Source organism: Pogoniulus pusillus, chromosome 4 (assembly GCF_015220805.1).
Source record: "Pogoniulus pusillus isolate bPogPus1 chromosome 4, bPogPus1.pri, whole genome shotgun sequence".
NCBI lineage: Eukaryota > Metazoa > Chordata > Aves > Piciformes > Lybiidae > Pogoniulus > Pogoniulus pusillus.
The window spans coordinates 40995648-41017322 of record NC_087267.1 but is presented as its reverse complement, the minus strand read 5'-3'; the positions used below and the strand labels follow the sequence as shown (position 1 = coordinate 41017322).

General features: G+C 41.7%; 1 protein-coding gene across 16 annotated transcripts in view; it reads left to right on the top strand.

The window, feature by feature from the left end:
• Positions 1 to 21675, top strand: part of CELF2 (CUGBP Elav-like family member 2) — a 649329-nt gene that overhangs the window by 370057 nt on the left and 257597 nt on the right. The window contains exon 1 of one of the 16 annotated variants that reach the window (XM_064142676.1): positions 436 to 1102. The exons of 9 other annotated variants lie outside the window; for them this stretch is intronic. In XM_064142676.1, the coding sequence (XP_063998746.1) occupies positions 1029 to 1102 (74 nt within the window). In that variant the 5' untranslated portion in view covers positions 436 to 1028. Of the gene's footprint in view, positions 1 to 435; positions 1103 to 8213; positions 8311 to 14913; positions 14933 to 21675 lie in introns of those variants that run through there. 6 more of the 16 variants (XM_064142678.1, XM_064142677.1, XM_064142679.1 and 3 more) reach the window with 6 other exon arrangements.

The following is a 21675-nucleotide window of genomic DNA, read 5'->3' as shown; positions in this document are numbered from 1 at the left end:
AGATGCAAAGGAAAATTTATACAGATTTTCAGGGGGCGGTAGCGGGGGGTGGGGTGGCCTCAGTTATTTGTATGTGTGGAATTTGCTGGTGTCGCTTCTGTTCGCTGGCTCTGGCCAGCTTTGGGAGCAGCAGGGTTGGGAACGGGCTGTTGGCAGGTTACAGACATGAGGAAGGATTTACCGTCGTTACTTACTTAAATCCCTATTTTTGATGAGTGAGGGCAGAGTTACCACTCTCGCGAGTCAGTAACATCACTCGGAGCGTTTAATGGGTGCCAAGGACCGAACGGCAGGAATTGGGAGTGCAGGGAGCCTGTACTGAGTAACCTGCTTAAATGTTCCCAGTGCCCCCAGTTTGGCAGTGACGGCTGCGTCTTCTTAGCGCAGCGGGAAGAAGTGGGTCTGTGCAAATCACCCGAGTGTGCTACGTTGAAATCGTAGCAGAGGGCATTTCGCGCTGTCCTGACCGCTAACTCCGCGCGGTCGCTGCTTCCCCCTCGCGCGTTGGTGGGCGCACACCCGAGAGCTCCTGAGCGTGGGGCTGCGGAGGGGCGGGCGCGGGGCTTCGGCTCCCTCTTACCTCCCTCTCACGCCGCCGCCCACAAAGTTTGGCCGGGCGCTAGGCGCGGGCGAGGCTGCTCCCCGACGCCCCCCTTTCCAACCCCATCGCAGGGAGTCTCGGTCGGAGCGTGTCCCCGCCGGTGCCGGTGCTAGGCCTCTCCCCGGGGCGGCGGGCCCCGCCGGGGGCGCAGGGGTTAACGGGGAGCCGCAGCGGGGAGATGGCTCCGCCTCCCCGCTCAGCACCTGGCGCTCCACCGACAGTTGCCTCAGCAGTCGATTTCGGAGGGGATTGGCGGAAAAAAAAAACCGAGAGGGGGAGAGAAATGTGACAACTGCCGGGGCTGGCGGCTGCCGCGGGGAGGCCTCCGCACCTGTGCCTGCCTCTCCGCCGCTCGGCGCAGTTGTGGGATCCGCCGAGCACCGCCGCATCCTCCCTCCAGACCGCCGCGGCGTCCCCGGAGCCCAGCATGAGTTCTTCGTTCAAGCTGGATTTCCTTCCGGAGATGATGGTCGACGGCCGCTTGCTGGTCTCTGACAGAATGTAAGTGGCGGCGAGGCTGCACGCCGGCTATACACCACCCCCGGCTCCCTGCCCCGACTCCGGGTACCCCCCGCCTCCCGGCACCGAGCCCCCTGCAGCGGGGCATGGGCCGGGTGCCTCCCGCGCTGTCCGCCCCTCCACGGGAGGAGAGGGGGGTGCTCCACGCTTCTCCCTCTCTTTTTTCCCCCCCCCACCCCACCCCCTTCCCGAGTCACTTGGTGGTCTCCGTGTTGTCGTCCCCCTCTCCAGAAAAGGCGGCAGCTGGGTGTTTAGTATTCCGGCAGGTCGGCAAAGGCGGGCGCGGGGCGGTAGGGTAAGTGGGGGGGTTTTATATGCTGCTGATGCAACGTGGAGCAACGCCGAGCTCAGGGCTCCGAGTGTTCCGTGCCCAGCAGCAATTCCGTCACAGACACTTGTCCCTTGCACCCAGCCCGGACCCACCTGAGCTTCCCCAGCCCTTCCCCGGCAGAATAAAGATCCCCTTGCAGAAGGCTTCATCGTTTTCCAAATTGCGATGAAATTATAAGCAACAACTGGGAATAAGACCAGTCAGAAAGCAAGGTCGGTTGGTTGTTTTGATTTCCAACACCCTTCTCCCCCCCCTCCCTCCCCAATCCCCGACAGCTGCCTGGTACGGAGTGTGTTAATTAGGGGAAGGATGAGTGTTTTACGTGCAGTTGAACTGGGAATGAGGTTTATCGGAAGGCATTGGATGCTGGAATTTCAGAAAAAGAACTATTCCCCTTAGCCTGCCTCTGCTCCATTAATCTCGATCTGAAAGTTTCTATTATCATCCTCTTGGGCATTGCTAGTTGACAGGGATTTTCAGGTAACCTAAGCCTTATATATGAAAAAAATAAAAGGCTAGAAATTAGGAAATAGTCACATGCTGCAAGATAGGAAGGCTGAGGGCTGTGCTGGGTTTTTACAGTATGGCAATTGTCTTTTATTTAGTTGCTTTTTCTTCTTTCGTCAAGGTGACAAATGTGATTTGAGTCGCATTAGAATGAAGTGAGAGGCTTTGGCGTTGAGTCTCTACTGGAGCTGTTCTGGTTGAGGCAGCGCTTAAGTTACAAGTGTAAATAAACCTGTGCGTGCTGCAGAGACTGTCACCTGCGATTTGCACAAATCAGGCTGCATACTGTGCCCCCATCTAAGACCATTCAGACTTTTATTAGCTTCTTTACTGGCAACCAAACTTTCTCCTGAAACGAAGTGCTTTCCCTTGCACCAGCAAGGTTTTGTGTGAATAGTCAGTAGTAGCCAGTTGTTCAGACAGATCGCTTCGGTAAGTGTGTGGGAGAGGGGAAGGAGGCACGGGAGAAGCTACGTGCTGTGGGTGACTTACACTCTTTTTATGGTCCTTGAAGGACAGCAAAGTGTTTGTGTAAATGCTGAAAGTTGTCTCTGGTTTGTGATCTTAAATTAAAATGAGTTCACTGCTGTAGTTTGCTTCTCCCGTTGTAAGATCTCTGGTTTTATTGGCAGCAGTTGGTTTTGGAAAACGTGTTATTTCTCGCCTTTTTGGTAGAAATTGTATAGGTTTAAGTGTCAGGATACAAAGTTGCAGCTGAAGATACTTACTGCTTGTTATGCAGCCCTCTGTAGGGACTTGCCACAGCTGAGCTTTGCCTTGATTTTGTCATCGCAGCTTTGATTAGACTTTCCACCTGCTGTCCTTCAGACAGAAAAGATACTGCTAACAAACATCTCCAAGCTCAGAGGCACTATTAACTGTGGCTGATGATGCCCTGTTGTCACTTAGACTTATATAACTTTATCTCCAACTTGCTCCTTGAGGGGGAAGTGTCGTGTTGAACTCTTCCTTCTGTGTTGCTATCTTTATACTACTTTTCTGTGGGAAGCATCCTTAATATATTTTAACACAGCTTGAAATACACTCGGTGTTCATCAGATGCAGGTCTTAATGTGTGTCCAAAGAAACAAAAAATCACTCTAGAGGTATGTCAGCTTCTAAGTGGAACTCTAAATATGGAAGTTTGATAACAGAATTGCCAAGTACACATGTTCTTGTAGGACTTGGTGCTGGTTTCTCATCAATTGTGGGGGGGGACGACTTTGTAATCTCCTGAAGAGAAAAAAACACTTTACCTCTTGCACCATCAGTGGTCATGTTGTGATGTGCTTCCTTGTGTTAACCAAGCTTTGCTTTGCTGCTGATCTAATTAATTGTGAAGATGTATGATTTCAAGGGATCACGTGTCACGCATACAAATTAATATTGAAGCTAAATTGCTGTTAACGAAGGGAGCTTCTATTCCTTAAAAAAATCTTGAAACTAGATGCTGTCCTCTGTAGTTCTTTATTGAAGAGTGTCTTTATTTTCTCCTTCTAGCCAAGTGGTGATATGCATCTATTTGCAAGCCCCCAACTCTGGACTAATCGGTGCTGGTGAGAATGCAGTTTGATTATGCATAAGGGGTCATGGGCTTGTGTGCACCTTACCCTTTAGCTGGCACACCCCAGACATGCAGCGAGACACCAGCAGTGTTCAGCAGGGTGGCACAGTGCAGCGCAGAGCATGCTCCAAGTTACAGTGCTGCACAAAACTTTTAACCTCACCATCTGGTCTAGCTATTGAGTATAGCTTAGTTCAGTCTTTAGCAAAAAGGAATTTCCTATTTTAGAATGAGGCCATTACAAAGATATATGTAAAACTCTTCTCTTTTCACAGCACAAATTTGCAGGACTAGAATGTTCTTATTTTTTAATGCTGATGGCGTGTCAGATGTTCTAGGAAACCAGAGCCATGCAGTATCACTTCCAGTTCCCATTCTTTACACGTTTAAAAATTATTTGTAAAGGGAATTATTTTCAGAATCATCCATTCTTACAACAAGCAACAGAGAAGAAGAATTTTCAAGGAGTAACTTCCAGTGCATACCTATTGTGAAAGTTAACTGCCAGCTTGATAACAGTAAAAGTTAAAATGCTCTTGCCTCAGTGGGACTTAATTGCTCTTAAGTGTCGCTTCCTTCCCAATTTTGCTGCTGTTATTATCTAGCTAAATCTAAGTAAAGCATGACTATTTAGTAAAATTAAACTGCATGCATGGTATCAGTGTACTCAGTGACTGAATGGCAGTTTTACTAATAAAAATAATTAATGAAATGACATAGGAAAATAGATACTCTGCAGTATGAAGCCTAAAGATGCATGAACTTTTGTTCTTGAGGGCAGATGGCAAACTGGATGCTGTAGTTTTCGTAAATGCTTGCGGGGAGACTGCATAGTGCTTTAGTTAAAGGCTGAGAAATTGTTTGAGACATGTTATACATGGCCTGTGTGGATTAATTGTGGAAGAAGCAAGCTTGAAGACAAAAAACAGAGGTGGAAATGTGTGTATATACTTTGACAGGCTGTGAGAGGGTTAATGATTACTAAGTGCAGTTATAAAACGTGAGTTCAGTGTAATTTGCTTACTAATTTCACTGACTTGCATGTACATGCCAACTGGATGGCTGTAAAGTGGTTGCTTTGAGGATTAAATATTCATCATTGTTACCCCCCATGTTGATTTGTGCAATACCACCAGAGATTTTTCTGTTCCATCTTACACTTTTCACTGCCTGGGATTATTTTTAATGTAAATGGATAATAGTGTTTGTTGCTACTGAGACAAGCTCAAATTTAGCTTTTGTTTTTGAAGGGTATAATGCCAGTAAAAGATGTGATGCTTAAAGCAATGTGCGAGCAACTGCATGGGTTGCATGGCAATTATGCGTAAAATTATTTAGCCTTTAAATTCTTCTCTCTTTTAATCCAAGATGAGCCAAAATCAGATATATCTGCAGTATGCTGGTTAAAAAGGCAGTGAAGATCAATTTTCAATACTTTCTGTTTGTTTGTATTTATTGTTTAATAAATAAGAGATGTCATCATTCACAGGGCATTCTTGCACATTAAGAACCCAAAAACTTCCCTTTCCACACTAAACCTGCAAAACAGGACTTCTTTCCCAGCATAAACTGGAGATAATAAAATCAACTACTTTTTTTCCCTAATCTTCACCACAGGGAAAACTCAAGTTACTGTCAAAAATAATTTTTCAGTTATATGGTTTGGGCTTTATTACATTGAATATCAAACCATGAATTGTTAACTCCAAATGAATATCTGGGGATCAGCTGTTTTTTTCAGTCCATGGACTCATCCTCATTCTAGTGTTATATTCCACTTTAATAGCTTTATTTTAAGTATTATGACTTGTTACTTAAGTTACCTACATGACAACTCCTTGGGCCACTACAGAGGGAAAACAAATCAAAAGGAGAAGAAAAGTCTTGATTGTTGACAAAGAGCTTTAGAGAATAAAATAAATCTTTGGATGTGGATTAATTATGATTTCATGGTGTCCTGCCTCCCCATCTCTTCTAGGAGCTGCTTAGAACCCCATTCAGTATTTAACTCTCACTACATTAATATTTAAATATATCTTCCACTTCCTATGATATGATTTCACAAGTTTTTAAGCCTCCCCCACATGTATTCATCATCCAAATTAATCATCAGTTATGATTGCTTTAAAAAACTTTGATAACTCTAAATATTTCATTGGCATTTTAGGATGTTTGATAGCTTATGAGTATTTGGACTGTTCAAATTTCATAAATAATTCATAGATTAATATAAAATTATTTGACCCAACTGGCATAGGGGAAAGGTGTACAAAATCTTTTATTTTTTGAAAGCTCTTGGAATGCAAGTAGCATACTTTGATAAGACAATTCCCTAGAGAAATAAACATTGTTTTATATATTAAGCATATTAAAACCTCTTTTCTTGTAAAGTGGAGAGAGGTAATTTTTTTCCCCTTCACTTCTACAAACTGTGTTTCCGACAACAGATTATTACTTTCCTGTTCATATAATTGCAAAGTATATTGCATCTTGTGACATGGCTTCCTTTGATTAAAACAAACTGGTGGCAGGGCAAGGTTAACCCAAGGCTTAAGTGTCAAAATGCAGAATACACATGGAGAGCGAGGCTGAGCTTGCTTTAGTGGAGAAGTGGGAAAACAGAATGAATGTTCATAGGTGTAAGAAGAATGAAGGAACAAGGATGCTTATTCAGAAAATAAAAACTAATTAGAGCAATAAATGTAATGTTCTCAAGTAATTGTGAAATAATTATTCCCCTTTAGAATCATCATACTTTAATTGCTTTCCCCTGCGTTCCTGCATTCTGCATGCCTATGGAAAGGAGGAGAAGTGCTTGTGTTCCCTCCAGGATTTCATTTTTCATTTGCAGTAAGCTGCTGGCTTTCCCGTCAAGGTTTGCAGAAATGCGTTGCCTTAAATGCAGTAGTGTTTGTCCATGTGGTGTTAATAGAAAAGGTGAATGGCAGATGCTGAATCTATAAATTCTCTCCCCTTGTCCAGATAAAGCATCCTAAGATTCCCTCATGCAGTTTAGCCCATTTGCTGTATCACAATTTCTAATCAATCTCACATTCTTATTGAGACTCTGTTACATAAATAGGGTATGCTTCAGCAGTGTATTCTCTCTGCTCACAGCGTGATCCTTGAAAAATCAGCTGACAATAGTTAAAAATTATAATATTAATAAAGAGGAGATCATCTGGCCTTCAAAATGACATCTGAGAGCAGCTTCTGTTTTGTGTTAAATCTTAATTACTATATTTAAATGAATGCCTAAATGACTCAATTCACAAATGAGTTGCCTACTGTACCACAAGTGCCTTTTTGGTGATTTTAATTTTTTTTCCCCTTTGGATTTACACAAATATTTTAAAAAATATATTTTTAAGAGAACAGCAACATTTTCTTGCCTCTTACAATTCAGCTGAAGAAGACCGAGTATCTTGAGTATCTGGGACCGCTTCTTCCTTGTCTGCCTGCCCTTGCCTATCCAAATGGCAGCAGTAGAATCAGAGCCATTTAGGTTGGAAAGGACCTTTAAGATCATTGAGCCAGCTGCAAACCTCACACTGCCAAGTCCAACACTAATCCACGTCCCTAAGTGACACATCTACACATCTTTTAAGTGCTTCCAGGGATGGAGACTCTGCCACTTCCTTGTGCACCCTGTTCCAGTGCTTGACAACCATTTAGGGGAAGAAATTTTTCCTGTTGTCCTATATGAACTTCCTCTGACACAACTTGAGGCTGATTCCTCTCATTCTGTCTCTTGTTACTTGGGAGACTGACCCCCACCTCACTACAACTTCATTTCAGAGTTGTAGAGTGCGATAAGGTCTTCCCTTAGCTACTTTTTCTCCAGGCTAACCTCCAGTTCCCTCAGTCACTCCTCACAGGACTTGTGCTCAAGATCCTTCACCAGCTTCACTGTCCTTTGAAAATGATTCAGCACCTCAATGACATTCTTGTAGTGAGGGGCTCAAAACTGAACACAGGCCAGGGTACCAGGAAGCCAAGTTCAAAAGTAGTGCTCCAGAAGAGCCACTGGTACAGAAGCAGCAAGAAGGACTCCATGTTGGCCTCCTGAGTGTTATTTTTTTACTTTACCAATCGCTTGCTATCAGGGCAGCATACTTTCACACCAGAAGAAAAGTGCTTATGTCTTAGGATGGGGGAAAGACTTACACTGTGCCTGTAAATGTGCCAGCCCTACTGCCTTTGGTTAGGCTGGAAGGGATGAGATTGCGTCCAGCTGTGCTCAGGTTAGTCTAAAAGAAGATAAATGTGTCCAGCTGTGCCCAGGTTACTCTCAAAGGAGAGAATCGTGTCCAGCTGTGCCCAGCTCACCCTGCTCCCACCAGGGATGTACTCATCCTCTGTAAAGGAGTACACAGAGAATTCATGTAATTTCTTTCCCCACCAGTCTGTACAAGCTGAGCCACTTCAGGTTTGCGAGAAAAAGAACAGCAACCTGAGTATTTTGGGTTGTGACTCTTCAGGACTCTGTTAATTTCTTAAGCTGTTCTGTGGATTTTTACTCTGGGGTTTTAAAGTTCACTGCCGTGGCTATTTCAGAGATAGAGCAAAAGATCTGTCATTAAAATTACTTTAGTGATCTACTGATTACTATTATTCTTTTTCTGTGTAGGTTAGCATCATCAAGAAAATATAGTCCTGACAGAAGGGCTTAACACTGACTATCTCCCAGCTGTGGTGGGAATTAATTGCAATGCTAACTTACAACTTTTAAAGTTTCTTTCTACTTGAATGTACCAGCCTCTGGACAACAGTGGAATTGCTGAATGGGTAAGAGAGAAATGTCCAGGCGCGCACATTCTTTTACTGGTTTGTGTAGCTTGGTATCCCCACGATGAGAGAACAGGCAGTTCCTTTTGAGCTAAGTATGACCCTTTCCATCCCAGACTATACTGTGATTTTTCTTATACTGTGTTCTTACATCCTATAGCCTTTGAAATACGTCTAGTCTGATTGCAAGACACAGCTGCAAGAACTATCTTTTTCTTTCATAACCCTAAAAACAATAATGAAGAACTTCCATCATCTTAATCCAAAGGCATGTTACTGTCTTCTTGTTTAATATAGAATCAGTCAAGGTTGGAAGAGACCTCCAAGCTGATCCAGTCCAATCTATCATCCAGCCCTGTCCAGTCAACTAGACCATGGCACTAAGTGCCACATCTAGGCTTTTTTTGAACACCTCCAACAATGGTGACTCTACCACCTCCATGGGCAGCCCATTCCAATGGCAAATCACTCTCTCTGTCAAGAACTTCCTCCTAACATCCATCCTGGACCTCCTCTGGCACAACTTGAGACTGTGTCCCCTTGTTCTGTTGCCGGTTGCCTGGGAGAATAGACCAACCCCCAGCTGGCTACAACCTACTTTCAGGTAGCTGTAGACAGCAATGAGGTCTCCCCTGAGCCTCCTCTTCTCCAGGCTAAACAGCACCAGCTCCCTCAGCCTCTCCTCATAGGGTTTGCATATACATGTGCTCTTCCTGTTTCTTGCTTTTTGACATCTTTGCACCACTAAATTATTCAGATTTTAAAAAAGAAATCAAAATCCACATCTTTCTTGACCCACCACTTGTTGTGTCATTGACTCCAGTCTTCAGTGGCACTTGGTCTGCAAGCATCAAGGGTGCCTGGCCTGGTGTGAGATAAGTGCACTTCATTTGCGTGAAACAGACCCAGGTAATTGAAAGTTATTAACTTCTGGCAGAGGATAACTATATTTGAAAATCTACAAAATCAAGTGATCTCTTCTTTTTTCCTTACATTTTTTTTCCTGACTCACTCAGTTTCTTCTATCTGTCAGCCTTTGCCTGCAGTTCACTGCTAGTGAGAGAGACATCTGGCTATACCCTTTATCAGTAAACTCTTTATTTTTAATATTTTACAGAGGGATTGTAGAACAAGCATTAGAAGTCTGAAACGTTGTCAAGTACACTCCATGCCCGGTGGCTATCGCTTAAAGAAAACTCTCTTCTGTACCTGGTTTTCAAACAAAATGCAGCAGAAATCGTAAGTGAGATGGCTGCAGCTTTGCTTGATTTCAACACACCTTTTAGTAAACTTGATCCCCTTTCTGAAGTCTTTCAGGGCTGTAAAAAAAAAATAGAATCTGTCATTGTCTCTACAATGTTTCCATATAAACATCTGGAGCAGGCTGTCCAGAGATGTGGTGGAGCCTCCATCTCTAGAGTCATTCAAAGCCAGTGGATGCTGTCCTGTGCAGCCTTCCCTAGGTGAACCTGCTTTAGCAGGGAGTTTGACTAGATCGTAGAATCAACCAGGTTGGAAGAGACCTCCAAGATCATCCAGTCCAACCTAGCACCCAGCCCTGTCCAATCAGATAGACCATGGCATTAAGTGCCTCATCCACTTTTCTTGAGCACCTCCAAGGACAGTGAGTCCTCCACCTCCCTGGGCAGCTCATTCCAATGCAAATTAATCTCTGGCAAGAACTTCCTCCTAATATCCAGCCTATACCTCCCCCTGCACAACTTGAGACTGTGTCCTCCTGTTCTATTGCTGGTTGCCTGGGAGGAGAGACCAACACCCACCTGGCTACAGCCTCCCTTCAGGTAGTTGTAGACAGCAGTGAGGTTACTAGCCACTTCTAGAGAGCAGTACTGAGTAGGAGGGAATGAGGGGGAAGAAGAGGAAATAAAATTAGCACTTAATTTTTCCAGACGTGAGAAAATAGATGACAGGTGAAGCAATTCTTAGAAAAAGGCAATCTCTGGACATGTAAAGCACCACTATCTGATACTTTATTACCAACTATAGCTTGCAATCCATGTTCAAGCCAAACTTCCAACGTTTTTAAAGGAGCTTGGCTTGAGTGAGGAATGCGTAATGTTGGGCTTTGCATCCCATGCCAGGCTGTCCATCTCTGAACCATGAATCTCAATCATATAAATAGTGGTTTGTTGTTTTCTTTCTAGCCTTTTTCCAATCATTCCCTTCAGAGTGAACTTCAGCATAGAAATATGATGCTACTAGCTCTTCAGGTACTATTCTACCTTGCTAGCAGATTGCTTTGCCATCTTGATGTGGAAGATAAGTCAGTCTTAATTGGGCAGGTTATGCTTTTGAGGGATGTTCACACATCTCAGGTTGGGGCAGGGGGTTTCTTATGTTCTTGATAAACCTTTTCCCCTTTGCCAGAGAGGAGGATTCATCTTAGCAATTGAGGTCTCACAGCTTTCACCTACATACATCTCGAGTGTTTGGCTGCAGAAGACAGTCCAACTTCACAGGATCACAGGATGTTGGGGATTGGAAGGGACCCAAGGAGATCATCGAGTCCAATCCCCCTGCCAGAGCAGGACAATACTTTTCCTTTTAAAATGCTTTACTGTCTGTGGAGAAAAGAGTAAATGCAGCAGCTTCATAACAGTGTCCAGATATAGTCAAAGAAAGTCCAACACTATATTACAACTGTTTAAAACAATTGTGTTTACGTGATTTCATTATTCCTTAAGTGTAGCCTGGTATCTCACTTGCTAGACCACATTTATTTATCTTTCTGACAAGGCTGTACAGAAAAGGCAAACCTTGGAGTTTTAATACATTTCTTTCTACCATGCTTCTGTGTGTACTGTTCCTGGGGTATTTCACTGGAATGGAACAAGTCTTTATATGCTTTATTATGTATTGTAGAGCATGATGACTTAGAAGCAGATTCTGTGCCATTTTGAGTTTGTTTTTTTTGTTGTTTTTTTTTCTGCCCTGGCCATTACAGCATAGCTCTATAGATGTGGACATAGGGTTCCTAGCTGTCATTGTCAACTAAGGAGAAACTCTTCAACGTTCTCTGCAAGCCCTTCCTTTGTCATAAGCCTGCAGTAATGCAGGAGTAATGAGAGAGGTCTGTTTTCCAGACACAACTACAGTTTACAAGGCTTAGTTTGACTCAAGCATTCTTCAACAGCACTGGTAGAGCCCTGTCTTTTCAAAGCATTATTTCAGGCTCCTTTAAGTAGTTTCTAATTCCACCCCCTCCCCCCGAGTGCACAGTTTATCAGATTTGGGAAAGGTCCTGCAGCAGCAGCATTGTTTCTTGTGTCTTTCTTGAGGAACAGCAGGCTGCATGTAGCTAAAGATACAAACCAGGATTCAGAAAGGAACAATTTTCAGCTTGCTAAGATGCTCATATTGCTACCTGGAAGCTCTGCAGGAGCTGGAGACTTTTGGCATGTTTCTGTGCCTCTTTGCTTCCTCTGTCCTCGCCTCCACATCAGGAGATACTTAGACTTCTTTTCTTTGCTGGCCTTCAGAGGATTTGAAGGTCTCTGAGCTTCCTTAGGCACTCATTCCTACTCAAGTGGGAAAGGAAATGGAGAGGACTGCTGCTGACTTCAGCCAGTCAGGTCTCTGATTATTCTGTTTAGTTTGAAGCCACAGATATGAAGTGAATTTGAAGCTGAAAGACGCCAGGCTCCTGGGTAAGATGAATATTGCAGAAGGTAGATATGCAGAAGAAAATAGGGTGGGGGGAGTGGGAAGGAAGGTGTGTGTTCAGGCAGACTTTCATAAAAGATGCAAATTCAGGATTACTTAGCAGAGAAAAGAATCATTTAAAATTAATGTTATATTTAAAAAGTGGAGCATCATTTGTGTTAACAGGGATGGAGATTTTATTTTTAAGCCGAGCAAAGCCTCAAATCCTAGAAAATGCAAAATTGCTGCTGATAATTTCTGAATGTGAACCTGGAAGGCTTCATGGAAACTTAGAAGGAAATAAATCAACTTCCTTCTCCTTCTCCAAAACTCTTTGGGCAAAAAAATCTGTAAATATTTAACAGCAAATAATCACATTGCTGAGAACCAGCAAACAAAGCCCTTTTATCCAATCCTATAATATGCTGTAAATAATGAAAACCCTCATAGATTTAGCTGAAAACCTCTTTTATTATTTGTTTCTTTGCTCTTTTTTCCTTTGTCAGTGAAGAATCTTGGCATCTGGCACTTTAAAAATCCACCAACATAGTTAGAATTCTTTTTCCAGTCTCTTACAACTTTATGTCATATTTTTCTCAGTCCTTGACATATGCCATTTGCCCTGCTTATATCTGTTTAAAATGCTGGAAGCCTTCAGCATGCTGTGCTCCATGTTGCATGCCTACAAGAAGCCTTTCCCCCTTTCCTACCTTGCAAGATAAGAACTACCCTGCTCTGCTATCCCTTATCGCCATCCATTCAATATTCAGACAAACACCTCTGTGATTCCTACTCAGCTTCTCTGGTGGAAGAAGTTCCTATCAATACCTGCAAAACATGTACTATATTTTTTCCCCTTCTTTTGATAAGAGAGGCAAGAGAAACCTATTGAATGTGGAAAGCCACCTCGAATTTAGACCTGAGCTGCTTAATGATTTTATATTCTTACTATCCAGCTAGTGGCTTACATCTTGAAAATCCCTGGAAGTATGACCACCCTTTTTGGTTTATGCTCACTGACACAGCATATAGGAATTATCAGCCCTGTCTATAATTTTCTAGGTCTTCTGGGAATCTGTTGTCTAGTAAAATGCTGCTTGACAAAATATAGTAGTGGGTATTTTGTTAGGTTCTCTCAGCTCTGTATTTTAAACAGTCTTGTGCAACAGTTGTGAACAAATACAGTGCTGGCATGGTTGTTACGTGTTGGGGTTTTTCCACAACCGCAAGTTGCCCTACTTACACAATGCAAATCACTGTGGATCTCTGTAATATGCCTTTTTGAAGGACATCTGTTAATTCCATGTCATAAGCTGGCAGTTTCAGTCAGGAATATTGAGCATTGAAAGAGGACCTGGTTAACCTCTGTATTTAATACAATTTTAGGGAATTCTCCCAAATTATAGCTTTGATGGGCATTGTGTGTGAGCAGTTGCTTCTAAGTCGAGGTGCCTAGGTGAAACTAGGGACAGTGTTTCCCTATGCAGTAAGTGTGTGTGGCTGCATGTTAGATGAAGCATTAAGAAACATACAGGCTTCAGTAGATCGTGGCCTTTTCTTTAAATGTTTGACTTTATATAGAGTGAAACTGGTGGTAAAACTCAACCAATGTGAATGGTTTTAGAAACAGCTTGGAGATTCCAGAAAGGCTGATTTGTTTTTTGTGAATAAATTAAGGACTGAATCCAAGGCTTGTTGAGTCAATGGGCAGACTCCCTTTGATTTCCAAGCATTCTGTATCTGTGATCCAAGCACACACTGTGGACAAAGAATTAACGTTGATTAGACATATTCAATGTGACAAGAGGTGAAGTTGCACTTTCCTCTTTGCTTATGAAATACAACTATGTGTTTCATCCCATGCTTTCTGGCATAAAAGTATTTTGATAGCTGCATGCTAGGACTCTCAATTGCTGCTCCTATTTCTATGAATTGCAACGTTCTGTGAAACAGAGAAAGTTATGATTGATAACAGTTTATTTTGGAGTTATCTTGATTTGCTTTCAGAGTCTTAAGGTGCTCATTTTTCCCCTCTCTTGCTTTTTATTTTTTTTTTAACTAAACTAATCTTGATCTGTTATGGCAGTACATTTAATGGCATCAAAAGTCTTGCAGTTAAATTGTGAGCTCTAGTGAGGTAAGGTTCCCTGCTTGCTGACTACCCACTGTTCTCACTCATTTGTACTGACTGGGGACTACTTTGTGGCATCAAACTGTAGGTCTGCCTGCCCCTCACACCTAATCATTGGTGAGACTTTGGATACTGTGCAGGTTCTTTGTTCTGATATGCAAATATGCATCCTCTTATTCTGTCTGTAAAACTATTTTCTTTAGAAACCAGGTTAATTTTCTTAGTCAAGGAGATCAATGCTCTCCAAGGGATGGGCATGTTGAAAGTAGCACCAAAGCAGCATCAAGAACACTTATGCCTCAGGCTGATTCTGGTTTACTACTGAGATGGACAAGTAGTTACACTGGTAGAATCATAAGTCACTTTTGTTTAGGATGGAATGAATTTACATGAAGCAGAAGTGCTCTGATATAGATTTAGTGTTTAATATCATAAATACATTTCGTATTACCCTAAAAATAATTTACACCATGTGGATCTTCTGATCAAGTCAAATGTTTGATTTCTTTTCCTGAAATTCCTGATCATGTTAGCTTTGAAGCAGTCTTTGATTCCTCTTCTAACCTGAACCTGGTTAAATTGTCTCAAAGTGACTTCCACTCTTGTAGCATTGATACCTTCTCATTTGCTCTTTTAGTTTGATCCTGATTTACAAATGCAAAATGCGTGGTCACTTGAACAATCTGTACTGATATACTTTTGTGTTTTTAACATATTCAAAGTTCTTATAGACATCAAATTTTCAAAGTTACTCAAATTAATCTTTGTTCTGGTTTATGTAGGTTCCCCATGCAAAGAGTGGGACAATGGAACAAGTAAAAGCAAAATGTATGTATGGGTTAGTATAAAGCACAGTGCTTTCATACTGAACGTTAGCTTGCTGAAATGCCTCCACTGTTGGCAGAAGACAATCTTTGTAACCTAAGAGGATGTGATTTGAGTGGAGTTTCCATGCCCCATGTGCTCATTGTGTTCTTGCCACTGATGCAAACATTATCTATAATTACATTTTCAAGAGACTGAAAATTGCAGTCTTTGTGGAACAAAAATGCAGCTGAAGAATGGAATGCATATCCTCTCCACCCTCATTATAAGGCTTATAAAAATGAAACTATAAGGCCCAGCGCCGTAGCTTTCAGATACAGGAAACCGGCACTGTTAGCCTCTGCTAGAGTACTTTCCACTGGAAATTATGACCTTTTGATGACCAAGCTAGTGCTGTTATTTCCAATAGCTTGCCACTGAAGCTAGTAGAACTAAAATTTGTAATTGAGAGTGGTGTAAATAAAGTTGGGGTAACTACTCTGTTGTCTTACAACATTTTCGTTGACATTCTCAATTGGTGGTAACACTGAAGGTTTATTAGACAAGTCATAACATGGGCGTTGAAGCTTCCTACCATGCCATGCTATGGAGCAGCCATGTTTTCAGGAGGAAAACAACAGTACTGAAAATACTGGGTTTATGATGTTCTCCCAGACACCAAGGAATTTTAATGCAGCAGCTCAAATTCTCAGATCAAACTAAAGTACCTTCTGTACATCAACATGTTACCACCTTCCATTCCAGAAGCTGAAGAACCACAAGTAGAAAAGAAGTAGATAGTCTTAAATCCTAGTTGTGTAAAACCAGACATTTTGATGAAATGGTCTAGTTGGAGACATCTGATCCTGAACTTCTGTAGTGTGTTTCCCAGAGTAGAAATTCACAGAATCGTAGTATATTGGTCATGTGTTCACAACACCCATGCCTTCTTTTTTCTCTCAAGAGCCTTAGATTTGAGCATTTGGGTTTCACTCCCCAATAATAGGGCATTTGAATCTTCTCTAAACGTGGAATTAGACTCTGTAGGGATGATCTTAGGGAGATAAATGCATTTGATGAGAAAAGCAGATGTAGTTATTGGTTCTGTGATGTGCTGCATCGAGGAGTAGTAGATAGAGGTGTTGAATGTTCATGTAAATGCTAATTGCTAAATAAGGGATGGTCCTGAATGCTTCTGCATCCATGAACAATTGCTAACTACATGATGTAGATCTGTGAATCTATTGCTAGAAGAACAAATAGTCTGCACTAAAATCAGTGTGTCCACTGCTTTCAGTCTGGTTGCTATTCTAAAAAGAAGTGGTAATTTGAATGCTTTTCATAGGTTCACAGTTGTTTTTAAAAGCAATTAAAACAAACAAACAAAAAAAGGTGAAATAATGAGTCTATTACATATCTGTTAATGACTGCCTAGCTTTCAGTGGAAGGGACACTGGGCAACTACATATTGCAGCCAAATGACAATAAGATCTATGTGCTTTTATAGATTTGATGTCCAAGTTGGCAATTCTGCCTCTGAGTTCTGCTGCCTGATTGCTGCTAGTTATTCAGAGGAACACTATCATGGGCAAGTGCTGGAGTTCCCAGGACAGCATCTATTCTTGGCGGTCCAGCAAAACTTATTAAGAAATGTAATTAGAACAAAGCTCAAGTACATTAGCCTCTTTAATACTCCTGAATTCTCAAAGCTATCTTCAACATTAGCAAAGGCTGTTTCCAGTAGAGGAACTGAAACCACTTCCTTTGCTGAAGTTAAACTCTCTTTGGTCTTACCATGGTGGTGGGAGTTTCTTCTTACTTAACAGTATCAAGACCCTGACATATGAAAGGGCAGTGGTCTGCAACTAGTGGAAATAAGCCTCCTTTGCATTTATTTTTAGATTTCTGTTGAGATGCAAGGTTCTGTGTTCCTGCCTGCTTCTTATCTGTGTTCTTTTATGCCATGTCGCCTTACATCCTTCTGCCAGTTCCAGAAGCTCGAGAACCGTAACATGGCTATATAGCTGTTCCACTTTCAAGAAATGATTTTTCTTCCCCTTCTGTTAAGTCTGGGAAGCTAGAAATGTATTTTTGTGCTTTGCTCGTAACACCACCCAGCAGTACATTTACTCAAAAGATCATCTCCACCAACTTCCTGAATATTTGTTTCTCCTCTGAATCCCCAAAAGCAGTCTCAAGCCTGTTGAATCTTGTCTAATGAATAATGTCTCCTTAGGTCTTCAGGATGTCTTTGGGGAGATCTCCTTGGGCATTAAGCTACTTCAGAAATATAAGTGACTGTTCCTGAGACAGGAACATTCAATACATTTGAAGACCATCAGTACAGGAAGAGATGTGCTCTATTGAATAGGGTACAAGAACTGGCTTTTTTTTTTAAATGGTATATGGCTTGTGTATTCATCCTTCCCAAGACATCTCCTTCACTGCTAATTCTGCTATAGATGGACAAGTGTTAACCAAATGTCTTTTGAACTGTAGGACATTCAGTTATATAGGTATGGAGAGTTCAAACCAGGCAGGAAAATAGGTTTCTAGGTTTTGCAGGTCCTGACTACTCACATTCACTTACCAAACAACCAACCTTTTTATAAAAGGAACTATAGGCTATTTTTTGTTCCCGTGTGCCAGTTAGTGACAGTTTTTAGGTGCTCTCTTCTGCTACACTCAGCTTTTGATTTTTTTTTCTTTATCTTTGTTCTTCGGTTGCCTTAGAGAGGTCTCTTAATGCTTTCTGTCAACTGTTGCTTTGTAGGCCAAAGAGTCATGTCACTGCTGGAAATGTGCAGTCTGCATAGTAAATTTAATGGAATGACACTCGTTTGTTCATCTTCTTTAAACAATAAATTCAGTAGAAGCTGCTCAACTGCAAGGACTGCACAGCAGCTTGTGCTTCCGTGAAACACCTGCAGAACAGCCGAGAAGACCCATCACTGCGGCCACACCAGTGCTCTGGGATTTGATTTTTTTTCCTTCTTGGCAACCTTTAGACCTGTGGGGGAGTGAAGCAGAGTTTTCAGTAAATTACCTTGTTCCTGTATTGAATCGAGCACGTCTCTCATTTCAGATCTTTGTGTCTTAAATTTCGAACAGCACTGGAAATATCACGTTTATGAATTTTAGGAGATTTTTCAAGGCATTCCCAAGGATGGAGAGGAAGTGTGTCCCATAACTCCTGCGGCAGGCTGACTTTTACCTGACACAGCAGGCAGGATTAATGTTAGTTTTGCAACCAACTTTTTAATGAAAGACACTGTTTGAATATAAATATTCTGGTAGTCAGAAAAGAGTCTGCTGCTACCTGCCTTGGAGTTGCTGCTTCCCCACACTGAGGAGTTGAACGCCGAACCTCAGGCTATTTTATTCTGTGATGCTAATAGTGCTAATACAGTATTATTGTGTTTGAGGCTTCAAAGATACTATACAAGCATTTTCTTATGATTCCCTGATCTTTGCGTTTATACCCAGCTGTTTGTTATTCAGTTCAGCCATCAGCATCTAAGTCTCAATGGACCATGTAATATGCAGCTGTAGCCAGATGTAATGCTTCCCATTCCTAAATGTTTCTGTTAGAAGCTAAGAGTGGCAGGCTAAAGACTACTGATAACAGTGTTGCTTGCATTAATTTAAACTCTACAGCTACACTGATTCTGTTTGGCAAATTTATTCCATGGCCAACAAGCAGAGCAGTATTTCCAATCTCCATCATTGCTAGCAGTGTTGACATTAAATACATTGAGTATGTCTGCACTGATATAGAATGTACTTATGGTGCTAATGCAAATAGGAGAAGGATGTCCAATTTGCATAAACAAATATATTTTCAGGTACAGTTCTTCTGAAGAGAGATAAAACCAGAAAGGTGCCTGTTCTAAACAATGACTAGCAGTAATTTAGAACAGTTCAACAAATCTTCACCCTCTTTAATGTTTTGTTTTCTATGGATAGATGGGAAGCCTTTACAGTATCTTGTTCAGGCTGCAGGCAAATCTTGCTCTGCTCAGCGTTCCTGGCTTGGGTGGTTGTGCAGAAGAGAATCACAGCATTTGAGTTTTCTCCCTCAGATCACTGAAACATTTGGCAAATCACTTCAGCAGGTGACTGAGGTTACACCCATACTCAGGGAATCTTGATCAAGCCCTTCATTACAAACTCATGTCTATGTGTGGTTAGGGAGCTCTGAAAAACTTTGGACAGGAGACCACCATCACAAAATGCCCTGTTAGCGGGCACCTGGTATACATCAAAGTCTTCAATAAAATTGACTTTTCTCTAAGGATTTTTGTTTTTCAGCAGCAGAGCACTTTTATAACACAAGCTTTAGGTGCTGCTTTGTCATTTCCAGGTGTATGGTTTAATTCAAGGTAAAAACGAAAACAAAACTAGATCCGTAGTTGTGGCTCCTTGTCTTTTCCCTTGCTTAGCCCCTGCTCATAGCCCTAGCTCGTTTTGATGAGGGGTTTTGTGTCTTTGGTTTTTTTTAACTGCCCTGCACACTAAGTAATCCTAATCCAGCAAGGTTGTTCAGATTATAGGTAGTACCTTGCTTTCAGCTTCTCGCTCAGCTCTGTGTGTGCCCAGGGTCGCAAGTGCTGCACTGCAGCAGGCTTCTGCCCCGCATGCTGTGCAATATAGGCTCATGTTTTGATTCCAGTGTGAATAGCATTGCACAGAGGATTTGATGCAATTGTAATGAATTGCTTAGGGAAAGTGCTTGTTTGAAATCAACTCCATTAACTCGGAGCACAAACCATTGCAAAGTCAACAGTTTTTCTGAGTGGCCACCGCCAGACATCTCTCTTGAAAACACTAATGGGCTGTTTAATTAGGTGATGAAAATTGTTTACAGTTGGTGATCCCAAGTTTTTTCATTTTAATAATGGTTAAATTCAATCTCTTCTTTGATTCTTGGCAACTCTCTCATTATTTCATAACCTGCTTATGTCTAGTTTAATTTATCTGCGTGTATTAAAGCTGCACCTCTCTCATGCAGCAGTGGTGTTTACTTAACTGTACTGTGTCATTATAATAGGTGGGCAATGACTAATGCACAACAGTGGATGTTATACAAGTATAGCATTGTAAGAGAATATTTACATTTGTGGAAGATATATTCCTTTTCAGCTAACTACATGGGATCTAAAGAGAATCCTGCTAATAGCACCTACATGTCAACTGTTCCTGTGCATCTGCTTGTTTTGGAGTGCACTAGCTTCTCCTCTTTTCCTTGTCTTAGTATCTGCCACTTGGAGAATCTAAGAAGGGTCAACTTACATAGTTGTATTTAGATGCTTGGTTTTGACTTCAATGCTTGCTTTACAGAAATTAGAGTAGAAGTTTCCTTTTTCTATTCATTTGCTGATACTTACCCTTACTTAGAGAAAGTTGGACTGCAATATTGATAGCCATTGAACAAGTTTTGGGGTTGTTTTTTTTTGAATGTTGATAGACACATGTTGCCTATTTACCTCTTTTTCCCTTCACCCTGTCTAAACATACTGCAAAGACCCACATATGTGTCTTAAGAAGCATATGGTTTAAACAATAGGAAAAAAATATGATTGGAAGGTGAAAATGTAAATGGAAGTACACCTGAATGACAAAAGGTACATCCAGACTCGCTGGATGGCACTGGCAGATGTGAGGAGACGCCTGGGTCCCTGTCTCTTAGACCTGTGCCTTTTCAATAGACTTGGATTTTGGTTTGGTCTGTGATAGCACTAGATATATACCACCTATTTTCCAGATTCTTTCTGCCAGGGAACTCAAGCCACAGGCAGATAAACTGGCAGATGTAGGGTGAGGGATTTTTTTCCCCCTTGATTTCAAAAGTATGTCACATATAGGCCTTTGAATTCAGATACCACCAAGAAGAAATCATAGAATCAACTTTTGAGGAGCTGGTGGCTGGTGTGTTCAGGAATCACAGTGTTGTTGGGATGATACTTTGATATAAAATCCTACAGCATTTCTAAACTTCTCTGCACCTCCTGTTTATGTGTTGCACTTGTAAAGGCCTCATTAATATAAGTCTGCAATATATTGCTTAGGTAATTAAAGCCTTCTTGCTTAGTTTTCCTTTGTGAAATGATTCAGGGAATAGCAACCTTCCATGGCTACAGTTAGATAAAAGCTGTGCTTCCTGGAGCTTAGAAATGATGGAGGAGACCCAATTCCATCTTCAGAAGGCACTTGATGGCTTCTAAGTCCCAGTTACTTTCAGCAAGTACTGGTTTGCAGAGATATGTTCAAAGAAAGCCCTTCTGCAGCTCAGCTGTTTTAAGCCCTAAAAGTCCACCAAAAAAAAAAAGACAAACCCTTAGCTGTAATTTTAGAGCAGCTGTTACCACAGCAATTGTACATGAGTGACCAGCTAAGCATGTAAAAGACAGAGCAGTAAGAAGACTGTACACAATGAGATAGGCATTTTCAAGCATGACAATACTCAAGGTATTTTCTGCTGCCATCATGTATACTTGAATTTCTGAGATCTAGCTAAATAGGCTAGTGCTTCTATGTCTCTGACGTGAGCAGACTTCTCTGAAGTATTGTGATGCTGTTGTGATATAGCAGCCAGTCTATTATACAAAGAAGAATGCCTAAAGAAGAAAATGTTTGTGTTCAAGGAGTAGAACTACAGGAAATGTAATTTCTCCCATTTTCAGGCTGCTGTATTCTTGGGAAATTCTCTAAATATCCTTAGAAATGCAAGCAAAATAGGTGTTTGAAAATTTCTAAGTGTATGTGCC